The following is a 13247-nucleotide window of genomic DNA, read 5'->3' on the forward strand; positions in this document are numbered from 1 at the left end:
CAAGGAGGATCAAGATTGGTAGCCATAAATTGACTTCTCCTCCATAAATCTGTCCAAGCCCCTTTTAAAGCTATCCAGGTTAGTGGCCATCACCACCTCCTGTGGCAGCATATTCCAAACACAAAAGACACATCCCATACCAATGACAATTGGTCTTCAACAGCAATCTTTTGAACCCTGCTCATAAGGAAGAATTTGAACCAGTCCAAAGCATATCACTTAATCCTTACTTCTGTACCTCCCAACTCTCAACAAGATGTTGAGTATCCACAGTATCAAAGGCTGTTGATAGATCCATTACAGACAACAAAGAGTCACAACCCTTGCCTGGTTTCATACACATGTATGCATATATTGCATGTAATTATGCTGAGGGCAACGCGGAGGTGAACAGGGAGGGTGATGACATTCTTCCTGTCCCATTGTGCATTCTGTATGCCTTCCTCATAAATGTGCAAAATCAGTTTATGTAAGCCTGCTGCTTTGCAGTCTACTCCTCTTCTTAAATAACCCATTCTTCATATTTCTATGTGGTGTAAAGCTATTGTTTTGCACCCAGATTCTTTCTGTATGCATCAGGCAGATAGCTGACTCTGAGGTTTCCAGAGAAGAAATGTGATATGTGCTCACAATGCCATTTGGCTTTTGTCCAGCTAACACATATTTCATAGCAAAAGCAGAGAATTGCATCCAAAATTGTTTGGTATTAAGATTATTTATTATTCTCTCACATTTCTGAGTCATCTAATTGCTTGCATTTATGTATTTGAAACTGAAGCATGTTGCAAAGAAAATAGAATCTTTTTTTCTGCCAGCATGTTGATGCACATTTTCCTGCAGCATAAGCCATTCCATTTTCTTAGTAATAGGCACTAGGGGTTTAGGAGCAGCCCATGACTGGAATCACAGAGTATTGCATGACAGCATTCAGGTAGCTTGGCAGACTTTTTTGTATGTTGCATAGCATAGTGCATATCTGCACAATGCCTGCTATTAGTCTGTACCCCAAACAGGCTTCAACACTGTGTGTGAATTCTTTTGGAATAAAAAGGGTTTTATTTTCTACTGTGCAGAGAATTCAAAATGCACCTGAAATAACATGCATATTTTACCAAAAAAAATAGCTATGTGAACTGTGGGTTTCTTGTTGCAAGCTCTCCTTTTTGCTTGCCCAGATTGGCTGATGATTGCTAAAGCTTCAAGGCTAGCATTTGACTGACTGAAATGTAAGCAGTGGTTATATATTTTCCACACACAAAACCTTCCTCCAACGCCTCTGGTGTCTTCTGTAAGCAGTACTACAGCCACAGCTCCTTTGGCACTGCTTGACAGCACAAGATCAGAATGGTAAGAAGCTTTTTGATATTTGTATCAGACTGAGGGGAAATATTGCTGCTTGAAAATGAAAACGATGCATGAAACCTCATGATGAAGACCAGCAGCGCAATATTGGGATCAGGCTGCAAGTGGCTAACAATAGGAGTGTCAATATTTTCCTAGAAGCAAAAGGCAAGTTGGGGGCAAATAGTATTGGTTTAACTGGAGCCTTTTGACTATATGACTGCTCATTAAATGGAGAATGTTTGCTGTCAGCATTGATAAAGAAGGGCAGTTGTGTTTGTGTTTACAATAGCCTAGTCAGGGACAGTTGTGTGCATAAAGATGTAAATAAAAAAAGTGCTTCAAGAGCAGTGCAGATGTAAAATTTCTTCTAGTAGCTCAATAACACTATATGTATAAACACCTATCTATTTTCTGTTTGCTCACCCTTTTTAAGATCTAAAACAAGATATTCCAATATGCAGAAAAACACTGTTTTAGACATATGCATTAAAATCTTCAAAAACAGAAAGCAGTATTTATGTTGTTCACACTGCAGGTGATGATTACCTTGTTTTTGTTTTGTTTTAATTAAAGCATCATGTTGTTAGACGTTAAATAATTACTAGGGGCAGGACAAGAAAAACTGCACAGCCTTTACTGTTAGCATTTGGATCCCTTAACTGGAAAAAGAATAGGCAGGATTTCTCAACTAAACACAGAAGTCAATGTATGAAAACTAAACCCATCATTTTAGCTATTTATCTGAATAAAAGATTAAAATGATAATGGAAACAAGGAGTGCACCAATGCAAAAGAAGGATTAACTGCTGTAATTTGCCCCCTTTACTAGTAATGCTTGAAGTGTTATAATTTAAATTAAAGAAGAAATTGTCACAATTCATTTTTACAAAATCTGAACAAGTTGTGTTATGCAGCACACAGAAAACAGGTCTTTTAAAGAATTTTTATTCTGACAAATTTTAATTGTTAATTTGGAGCAAGAAAGATAGAATACAAATATGCACATATACTTTCAAGTGTATTTTCAACAGATAGCAGAAATGTGCTGCCCCTCCCCAAATCCTGCCTTAGCTTGTAAATAACAAGGTATGACTGAGTAGAAGAATCATACTTGTATCATGTAACGCAAGCAAAGACATCAATAACAAACTTACAGGGTTTGCTGATGTTCCAGCATGTTGCTTGGTCAGAACTTATTCCTTATAACTGTTGATTCTGAGCGAAGAATGATCACAGAGGGTGTTTCATAACCCAGGATTTAAATTTTATGTTTCTGTTTCCATGTCAGAAGTTAACATAGTGAGGACTGACTGTTATAAACAAGTTCCTCCTCCCAGTGTTATATTTGATCATTGTTCTAAATGCTCTGCTAAAATCAATAAAATAAAATAAATGTTGAATGTTCTGATGTTGATGCAAAAGTAATTTTCATGCTATGCCAATAGTGACATGTGACTCTGTGTAAATCAAACAACAAGAAAGCGAGGCTGAGAATTACCATTGCTGCCATCGCTGCTTGGGAGATGGCAGGGAGAGGGGCAGGCTTGACGTTGGCGTCTAGCTCAGCAGGCAGGGCCATTCTGCTGCCACCTTGAGCATGTGACATAGGTGGAGGGGACGGGGCCACGGCCTTATAAGGGCAGGCCGGACCTTCCTGTGCAGCTCGAGCTACGATGGCTTCTTTTCTCTCTCCCTTGCGTCGCCTGGCAGCTGTTTATCAGACCACATGGAGCAGCAGGAAAGTAGCTTTTAAAGTTAATGCCTCTAGGCCCGTGGTGGCGAACCTATGACACTCCAGATGTTATGGACTACAATTCCCATCAGCCCCTGCCAGCATGGGCAATGGAAGGAGGTCTGTATTGAGCAAGATAGCAGCAGCAGACTTGCAGCAGTGAGTCATTGGGAATTGGTGGATGGTGCTTAGCTGATCACAGTGCAACCTTGAGCGGCATTCAAGGGTGGACAACAAGGGGCCTGCTGCAGTAGGCCCAGTGGTAACAGAAACCCCTTTTTTTCCCTTTGTGGAGCTCGTGTGACACCACAAGCAGCTGTTGGTCAGAGATCTTGGGGTTGGGATCAGCAACCATCAGCCAGCTCCAAGATGCTTGGGCCCCAGGTGCCTGGTGTCCAGTTACAGGGGCGGTCTCCAGCAACCAAGCTACAGTTGCAGGCATTTCCAGCAACATCTGGAGCAACAGTCCCCACCTCAAGAACCCCCTGGGAGAATGGGCTTTGGCCCCCTGACAACGGGAAAAGCAGCGGGGCAGGTGGACATGTCAGGGCCAGCCTCTACCTGGCATGCCACAGCTCACACGCCAACAGGAAGGGGACGAGCAGCCGGGGCGGGTTCCAACCCTCACTCCTCTCCTGACAGAGGACGAGTAGCTGGAACCACCTCTTTGCCCCATGGGGCAGGTTGACCTGTTTCCTCATGCCCCTCCACCATCAACAGGGCAGCACCAGATTTCTCCATAGGCGATGGTAACAATGTCTTCCTCCAGTGTGTTGCCAGGACTCTCATGCAGCTCTCACAGTGCATAGGCGAGCTTGGCATGGGGGGCCCCCACCCCCAAGCAAAAATCGAGAGGGGGCAAGGGGGCAGGATGCTGGACTGAGAGTGGGGGAGGGTCCTTCAGCAATGAAATCCCCAGCCCATCAGTAGACGCTGGGTTTGAGGTTCCCACCAGAGCTCGCAATCATCACCGGAAGCACAAGAGGTCTTCGTCAGATGAGGACACTGTCCATACTGGTGGCTCTTATTGGAGATGGGGGAGGATGTTCCTGGGTTGCCCCATTGGTTAGCCAGGCGCAAAAGGTCCAACTCTAACAGCATGCTTGGAGCCCAGGGGCCAGCCCCAGCGCATGACCCTCCTGGATCTCATCTACCTCACAAACTTAGGGAGTGGACTTTAGATGGCTATTATTTGGATATATTTTCCCTCCTGAAGCCTGATGGGTTCCATGGAGCTACAGGAAAATCCTCTGCCAAGGGGTCCAGAAAAAAAAGGGCTGAACTCACCTTTGATAACTGGATGCAGGGTTATAGGCAGTATCAGGCCTTAATCTCCACTGCCTACCCCAACAGGTTGGCATCTCGTGGCCCATATGTGTAATATCTTATGGGCCCAATGCATAACAGGGGATTCTGCTGCCATTAATTATGATGAAGGCTTTAGGGAAAGTGCATTCCACAATGAAACTGCACACTGGGAACTTATCCATGACCAGGTCTGAATGGTCATCATTCACCCAGATGCCAAGCCACAGGGTAACTACTTAAAATAGTGTCTTCCTATTAAAAGGGATGGGTCCTGGCTTGTCTGTTGGGAATTTAACAAAAGGAAGTGTCAACAACAGCAGTGCAGATTCGAGCATGTTTGTGAATCATGCTTTAGGTCCTCCCCCAGATTTTCATATGGGAATGGGGGTAATCAGCAGCTCTTTCGAGGAGTCCAACCCACCAACCAAAGGTGGTTAGGAGGGAGGGGGGGTCAGGCATCTCCACCACCACCATTTCTTCTTAGTTCTCTAGCTGGGCCAGGTTTGGGGAAGCTAGCCACCACTCGCATCTGGCTCGGCTCTCTGGTGCCCCTGCTGCAGGCTTAACCCAATAGAGCAACTGCAAAATACTTGCAAAAGGGTTTCACAGAGGGCTTTAGGATCCTCTAAGAAGGGGCCCAGATGGCCACAAATTGCAGCAATCTAAATCTGCCCAGAACCTGCCCCATACAGTTGCCTCCAAAATTGAGAAAGAATGCAGGGTTGGCCAGGCCGCTGGTCCTTTTCCTGAATGCCCCCCTCATGAATCTGAAGGTTTCACCACTGGGGGTGTTCCCCAAGAAAGCTCCTGGGGAGTACCGCCTCATTCTATCCTACCCCCAAGGTCCCTCTGATGCCACTGACCCCGACCTATGCTCTGTGCGCTATCCATCCCTTGACCACACCGTGTCCATCATTCATTTCTGCGGCCCTGGGGCTCTCCTGGCAAAGTGTGATATTCAATCAGCCTTCCACCTTCTGCCCATCCAGATGATTTCTGCCTATTAGGCTTTACATTCCAGGGTCTATGCAATGGCGTAGCTCCAAAGGGATGAGGGGTGCCTCGCCCCGGGCATGCACCATTGGGATCACTTGGGGGTGGAAAATCACCCCCACAACCCTCTTTCTTCCTCCTTCCCCCCTCCTTCACCCCCCATGCTGCCCCCACCCCTGTGCCCCCACTTACATTAGTTCCTCTCTCCTGCCCCTTAGTTCTTCTCTTTCCCCCCCTTAGTTCCTCTCCTGTAGTCTGGTGGGAACTACACTTCCCAGGAGACCTTGTTCCTGGGAACTGTAGTTCCCACCAGGCTGCGAGAGAGAGGTACTTCCTGGTGGGAAATGTAGCTCCAGCCAGGCCGCAGGAGAGATGAACTGAGGTTAGTGGGGGGCTGTGGGGGGGAGGCACCACGAGGGGGGCATGGGGGCAGGGCAGGGCACCATTTCCCCCCCTACGCCTCTGGGTCTATGGTATATGGGCAACTCAGTTGCCTGCTCTGCCTTTGAGGCATTCAGTTTCTTCCTCGAATGGGCAGTAAACAGGCACACGGCCAGCCCCCATGTCATACACTACCTGGATGATTTCCTTTTCATGGACCCAGTGGGATAGGATTTTTTTTTAAGTGGAGGTTTAGATTTGGGGAAATGTTTAATTTTTCTAGAGCCCCAGTTATGGCTGTTCCTCCCATTCCCACTTTATAAGCTTTACTGTTTTATCATAATCAGCCATTGCCCTCTGTTTGCACATGCACAGTAAATGCCAAATTTCAAACTGAATTTCATGTTTTGTCCCCATATTTCATTTTGTATCTAGTGGGAGGAGGGAAGAAGATAATAGTACTAAAGTTGATGGGTTGGAATAGTACTTAATAGTTGGGATCTCTTAACATGAGCTGCACCCGGAAACATTTTAATAGTTGTGATGTTGTTTGAAATAACCAATCGTATATTGCCAACAATTCAGTGTAGACTGGCCATGCTATCTTAATACAGATGCAAATTAGATTTGCCTCTGGGTACAACAGTTCCATACAGTGGCTAAAAAGGAAATATTTTCCTGACAGCAAAGGAGAAAAATTGCATTTTGGTGAGATTTTTAAAAATCTGATTTTTTTAAACAGCAGTATTCAACCACAACATTACGACAATAACAGTTATCCAAAAGATGGGGGTTGGATGTTTGCTGCAGGTGGGGTGGGGGGTAGAATTTCAGTTCTTGCCCCAGGCACTATTTTCTATAGATATGTCTCTGAAAATGGAGGAAGGATTGCTTTCTGATTAGAATTATGCGAGAAAGGCCCATGAAATTGTCCCTATTCACATGGTTGCAGTACCCAAACGCATACTCTCTAGTACAGGGGTAGGGAACCTGCGGCTCTCCAGATGTTCAGGAACTACAATTCCCATCAGCCTCTGTCAGCATGGCCAATTGGCCATGCTGGTAGGGGCTGATGGGAATTGTAGTTCCTGAACATCTGGAGAGCCGCAGGTTCCCTACCCCTGCTCTAGTACTATGGAGGGTATGTGTAGCAGGGCAAGTTCCTAAGGCTCATTTTCCTCTGGAAGTCTTAAATCATTTGAGTTAGATTTTGATTGTTAAGAGATCTTTTTAAATGGGCTTGGTTTTAAATAGGGGTTAATTTTCTTTAAATACTTGATTGGACATTTACTGTCTATTTCAGTATTGCAGTCTACACCACTAAATGGTGGGACATGTTAAAATGCCATAAATAAAATAGCAAAATATTTTTCTTTTATGTTTGGAATTCATTCTTCATAAACAGTTGTGTTGAAGGAAGCCCAGCGTCTTATATTAAGTTTCAGAGGTCACTTACATCATGGCAGTAATTTATGTATGTTTGTTTATAATCTGCCTTTCTCACTGAAAATCATGACTCACCAAGATATGAGAAACTCTTCTTTTTCTCTCTTTATGTTTTGTCTTATAATGAATTATAAAAAGTTGTCTTATAAAGCAGACCAACATAAGAATGTCTAATACTTGTTCTCCAGGGTTCAATTAAGACTGCTGGGTGAGAAGAAAAATGTCTGTAGTTTGAAAATGAGTTCTGAAATGGCACACCTTCAAAATCACAATTCTGTTGCATTGGTTACCTCTTCAGCTTCAGTTTACTTCCGTTTCAGATTTATTCTTTGTTGTCTTTCCTACTTTTCATACACGAATCAAGTTGTATTGCTGTACTTGGAGAACATAGAGAGTTGCTATGGTAACCAATACTTAGCCTGTTGTGCCGGGGTTCCTCTTAACTCTACTCTTAGGTTACAAGAAAAAGAATAATGGCAGAGACTTTGGCTGATTAGTACAAAATACAAGAACAGATCCATATCAAAACTGTGGGTGAGATCCAATTCTCTGTGTAATTTTAAAGGATGAGATCAGTTGTTATCTCAACTTGCTGTGCACATTTTTAAACTACTTCTGAAGATTATTTAAGCTATGAATTGGGTGGCAATGTCTTCATGTAGCTGTTAATGAATAATTCAGTTTTTACTTTAGAATTGGTATTTCTAATGTTGCAGCATACAACGTAGAAGCAAAAGGAAGTTAATAAACATAATCAAACCTACCTGTTCATGAATAAACTAAGGGTTTATTTATTTATTAGTCTGTCTCAGGTGGGATCGTGGTGGTTTACAGCAAAGAATTAATAACAAAATGATATAAATACATAAAACTGATACAATTTCAATGCAAATCCTATTCTTAGTGCCATTAGGTTAATTGAGGGTAAATATTAGGTTAATTGAGGATAAATCAATTAACCTCATATTTAGGGGTTCCAACTGAAATTTCTAGCAAGGGATTTAAATGAGGTATATAATGCAATGGAGTCCACCTTTCAAAGGGACAATTTTTTCCAGATGAATTGATCTATATCACATGGAGATCAGTTGTAATAGTGGGAGATCTCCAGCCACCACCTGGAGGTTGGCAACCCTACTGTATGGCATTGTGTCCTATCAAAGTCCATCCTCTCCCCAAACCCTATCCTTTTTAGGCTTCACCTCAAAAATATCCAGTTTTTTTCCAACTTGGAGCTGGCATCACTGGGTATATGGATGTGTCCTTTTTGCATCAAAAACTGTGTTCAGGAGAGGGGAACTATGCCAGTCCTTCCTTACCTTGGTTTCGTCAGTACTTCAAGCATCCCCCTTAATCAGGACTGGGAGGAAAAATACATTAATGAAGCACAGGAAAATTAGGACTAGGAAGGGGCAAGGGTTATGTGTCATCCCATCATCTGCACTATAGATCTTGCTTTATACACGTTTGATCTTGCTTTATACAATAAATACTTCTGGATACTTTGTTGTGTGTTCCTTAGACGTGAAGCCAATTTAAATCTAAATACTGAAATGCTAGGAAATGCACATCTCAATTATAACAATGTTCTGTCCAGCAGGCATCAAATGTGCCAGATTACTCAAAGATTATAAGGCATCTCAGTTACGCAGGTATTGCTCTTGTAATATTTGTTCTTTGTTCAGAGTTGCCTGATACTTTTAGTGCTATCTTAAGGAGAATTACAACCTTCTACGAGTGATTTTTAAGTCTGTAGGGCTGTCCACCTCTTCACATGAAGATTTATAGTTTAATTATCCTTTGGTGACACACTTTTTAAAACAGGAAGTTATGTATTTAACTAAACTGTGAAAGACTGCTAAACTAATATTATGAAAAGTATATCAATCTGGACTGCATAGGTAAAATTTTATAGGTAAAAATTGCACTTGTATTTATGGATGATCCACATAAGGGAGTGGCTGAATATGTTCAAAGATGATTCAAAGGACTGACACTCATTAACAGGGTCTGTTTCCATGATGCTTTAAACTTCTTTTTATTATTACATTCATCATATTTTATCCTCATTCATAATGATCAGTTGACCCAGGCAGCACTGAAGTATGAGTAGAAATTTCCCTAAAACTGGAAATCTATCTGTATGTTTGTTCAGAAGTTCATTAATTCTGAACAACCCCCTCCACCAACCTTCAGTTCATCAAGATATTCACTACAGTTTTGGCACATGCATATGGAAATGAAAGCTGTTGCTGGAAATGATGATTTATTTTTTTAAACTTCATTTTTATCTTCGTTTTTAAAACTTTTTCAGATCCCTTCCTATTCTGCATGTTTCTGTATCAAGAACTTTGGTACATGAATGAATTCTTGTACATAAGTAAAGGAAGTGCTTATATTAATATTCACTCTCTGCTCCTGGACAAATTTGTACTTCATTCAGTGCTGTGATACTAAAAAACTGTTTTTCACGCTGGCCTAGGACATGAGTCTTTATACAATATTTTTACATGGTTTGATAAAAATGTATTTGAAATAACAGAGACAGCTTCTTGAAAACTTTGAGGAAATCTAACAGAATGTGTAGAATAAATCTGACACACTTCTGCTTATTCAAAAGCCAATTTGCAACTGCAGCATCTCCTTTTCTCATGACTAATAATACTTTCTAGGTATATGATTACATGTTTCCAGTGTTTTTCACAGGAGCTGCAAAATAACCTACTTGGCTAGCAACCAACTTTATACTGTGAAAGTACTGAAAGTTTGCCAGATGACTCTCCAGAACTTCTGTCACAATCTTCAGTTGGCACATTCTGTGTGGTGAATATTGGTAAAAATTGTAGCAGATTCCTAGTTCAAAGTTTAGCTCTTTCGAAGTTTGATGTTTTTCATAGCACTTAGTACATTCAAGTAATCTTTATGAAGTATAGTGAATGCTTTCAGATTAAGCACATTTTGACATTCTTTCTGCACCATTCAATTTTCTACCTAAGTCATAGTAGCTGCCCCATGTGCCCTCATACATCTGAGTGATCAGAAGGCAGTTCAAGAGGGGATGCCATGTTAGTCTGTTGTAGCAAAGTAAATGGAAGTCTAGTTGTACCTTGAGAACTGACAACATTTATTCAACATTTGTTTCAGCATGAGCTGCCATAAGTCAGTGCTCACTTCATTAGATGCAATGAAGAAGAAATCATATTCCACATTTTATGGGGAGGATGGCCAGTTTGAAAGTCTTAGCAATTTTCAGTGACTTTCAAATATCTGCCTACAATGATATTCTCAAGAGGAAGGATAATAACAAGACTTATTTGTTCTTACTGTAGCTTGCATACAATATCAGCACTTCCGTACTTGTTTTATCAGTCGATGGATCCAGCAATAACCTTACACAGTTCTGCTCCTGAAGTTTGCAAATTAGTTCCTTTTGTATCACAGGTGTAACATGTGATGCATTTTTGCATCTTTTCTGGTTATTATATTTGTCTTTTACATTGACACTCAATTTATCTACCAATACTCAGAGTCTTTCAGTGTCAAAGAGACTTTTTATATATATATTTAGCATTGTGGAATGCTACAGTGGAAATGGTTCTCAAATGATCCACTTTTTAATCATTGTTTTTAGCATATGGAGCAAGAGATTCTGGGGCTGTTCTTGTCTAGGTTGCTACAGTGCATTTTTGTTGCTGAAGAAACTTTTTACCTGTCATAATAATTTCCAGCCTAAATAGGCCACTGAAGATTGTCACTAGTAATTCAGCCACCATTCTTTTTTTTAACATTGATTCTTATTTATTTATATTCATATTTATACCCCGCCCTTCCCAACCGGGCTCAGGGCGGCGAACAACAATAAAATTTACAAAATTAAAACACTGTAAAACGTTAATCAAATATTTAAAACACTAAAACAACTGACAGATGGCATTGAAAACCCACCCCCTACTACACCAATGGGAGGCCAGCGATGATAATGGTTTTGCTTAAGGTTTATTTTGTTTTTTAATAATACCATTCTTGAAACTGTCTTTGTGAAGTTCATGATAATGTGAAATATAAGCGATTTCCACACAGCCCAAATATAATGGGCTGAGGAAGCTATCAATCATGTTTTGGGGAAGAACTTCACCAGGGCTGTTCCTCAAAATGGGTTCAACCCATTATATTTCCAGTGTTTTACAAAAATCTCTAAATTAGTGATCTTTTTGGAGAACCAGATAGAAGCTGCTCCTGAGCAAACAGCACAGAAGCAGCTTCCGCTTTCCTTTTCCCACCTGCCGCCTGATTTTCATGCCTCCCTGCAATGGCCCACAGACTTACTTTTGGTTTCTGCAGTTGTCTGCCATTGCAGGAGGTTATTCCGGCCACCCACCTTCTTCCCACAGATCACCAAGCATGGGGGGAGGGGGAGAGGGATTCCCTGACTGAGCTCCCTTTAAATGTCCCAAGTATGGGGGAAGGGGATCCTTTTTTTATTTTGGATGTAACCAATTCATAACCACGGAGATACACAGAGGATTCTTACTTCCATAGCTACACATTTTCCTTAGGAGGAAAAATTGTTCTTGTGCAAAGAAGAAAAGAAGAAGAGTTTGGATTTATAACCCACTTTTCTCTCCTGTAAGGAGACTCAAGGTGGCTTACAAGCTCCTTTTCCTTCCTCTCTCCACAACAGACCCCTGTGAAGTATGTGGGGCTGAGAGAGTTCTGAAGAACTGTGACTAGCCCAAGGTCATCCAGCAGGAATGTAGGAGTGTGAAAACACATCTAGTTCACCAGATAAGCCTCCACCACTCAGGTGGAGGAGTGGTGGAATCAAACCCAGTTCTCCAGATTAGAATCCACCTGCTCTTAACCAATACACCACAGTGGCTCTCAAAAGAGCCACAGCAGCTCAGACTATTTGCAATCGCTTCCTGGAGGGATGAAATCTCCAGTAGGAAGGCAAACGGGAAAACAAGTTTATTAATAATGAGGTTCACACTGTGCAGGCCACCCACCATAGTGTAACATATATAGCCGCCTCCATTTTCTGTTGCTTCTGTTGAAATGCTAAGCTCTGAGCCTTTCCTTCGCAGAGGCAACCTGAAGGAAATTGTTAATTATATTTGTTAGTGGCATGTGGAGGGAGGGTTGAGTGATTTTGTATATACTGTCCATTTTTAGGGGTGGTTGAAGTGGGGCTTTCATAATATTTTATGGCTTTAGGATTCAGCTTTATAGGGATTTTATTATTGTGTTGGAAAGGAACTTATTATGGTTGTTATTGTAACCTGCCCTAAGACTGTTGTAAATCTAAATAAAATAGTGTTTTTGATATTTTGCGAGGAAGATAAAGATAGTCTAGAATATTCAGAATATCTTTATATTCCTCTGCAAACTTGAGAAATGTAGAATATTCTCAGTCTTGCTGCAAGCAGAAATATGAACCACAAGGATTCTGTTTGGTTGCCATTGCTATCACTGAACATACTTTTGGCTTTAGGCATTGTAAATCATGGCAACTAGCCATGTGAAGTGGTGTGTGCAGCATGTGAATGAGCCACCATGGGGATACAATATAGTTCTGCCTGCCTTATGCTTTGACTTTTTTCTCTTACTTTTTCTCTCTCACCCTCTAAAGATCACACACCTCCCCATAAATGCTGTTCAGCAGTGCTAACTGCCAGTATATAATCCCCTGTGTGAGTGGGTACGTGGAAAGTATTGAGCCATGTTGATGACTTGGATTTAAAGCTGATTTGGTTTCACTATTCTGTGAGTTTTGTTTGTCTACCGAAGAGAAGATACTAGAGCAGGAAAGTTTTAATATATTCTAAGCAATTGGTGTTATAAAGATTTTTATTAAACTCTGGAAAAAACACCATTCACAGGTTGATTCCCAAGGTCAAAAAATCCCATGACACTCATGATAAAAATTCCTGCTTGGGCAAGGAGTCCCCACGGCTTTAGTGCCCAACTTGGCTCCATCCTGGCCCTGGGGTGCACTCTCCCCCTCATCCTGTGTTTTAAAAAAACTGGCAGGAAGGTGCAACTT

The 13247-nt window shown here is 41.6% G+C and overlaps 1 protein-coding gene across 2 annotated transcripts in view; it reads left to right on the plus strand.

Moving 5' to 3' along the window:
• Positions 1–13247, plus strand: part of PLD5 (phospholipase D family member 5) — a 133246-nt gene that overhangs the window by 54385 nt on the left and 65614 nt on the right. The window contains exon 1 of one of the 2 annotated variants that reach the window (XM_048485296.1): positions 1235–1347. The exons of the other annotated variant lie outside the window; for it this stretch is intronic. Coding sequence (XP_048341253.1) covers positions 1345–1347 — 3 coding nt within the window. The 5' untranslated portion in view covers positions 1235–1344. Of the gene's footprint in view, positions 1–1234; positions 1348–13247 lie in introns of those variants that run through there. 2 annotated transcript variants of the gene reach the window in all.

The sequence above is a fragment of the Sphaerodactylus townsendi genome, linkage group LG01 (assembly GCF_021028975.2).
Source record: "Sphaerodactylus townsendi isolate TG3544 linkage group LG01, MPM_Stown_v2.3, whole genome shotgun sequence".
NCBI classification, from domain to species: Eukaryota; Metazoa; Chordata; class Lepidosauria; order Squamata; family Sphaerodactylidae; genus Sphaerodactylus; species Sphaerodactylus townsendi.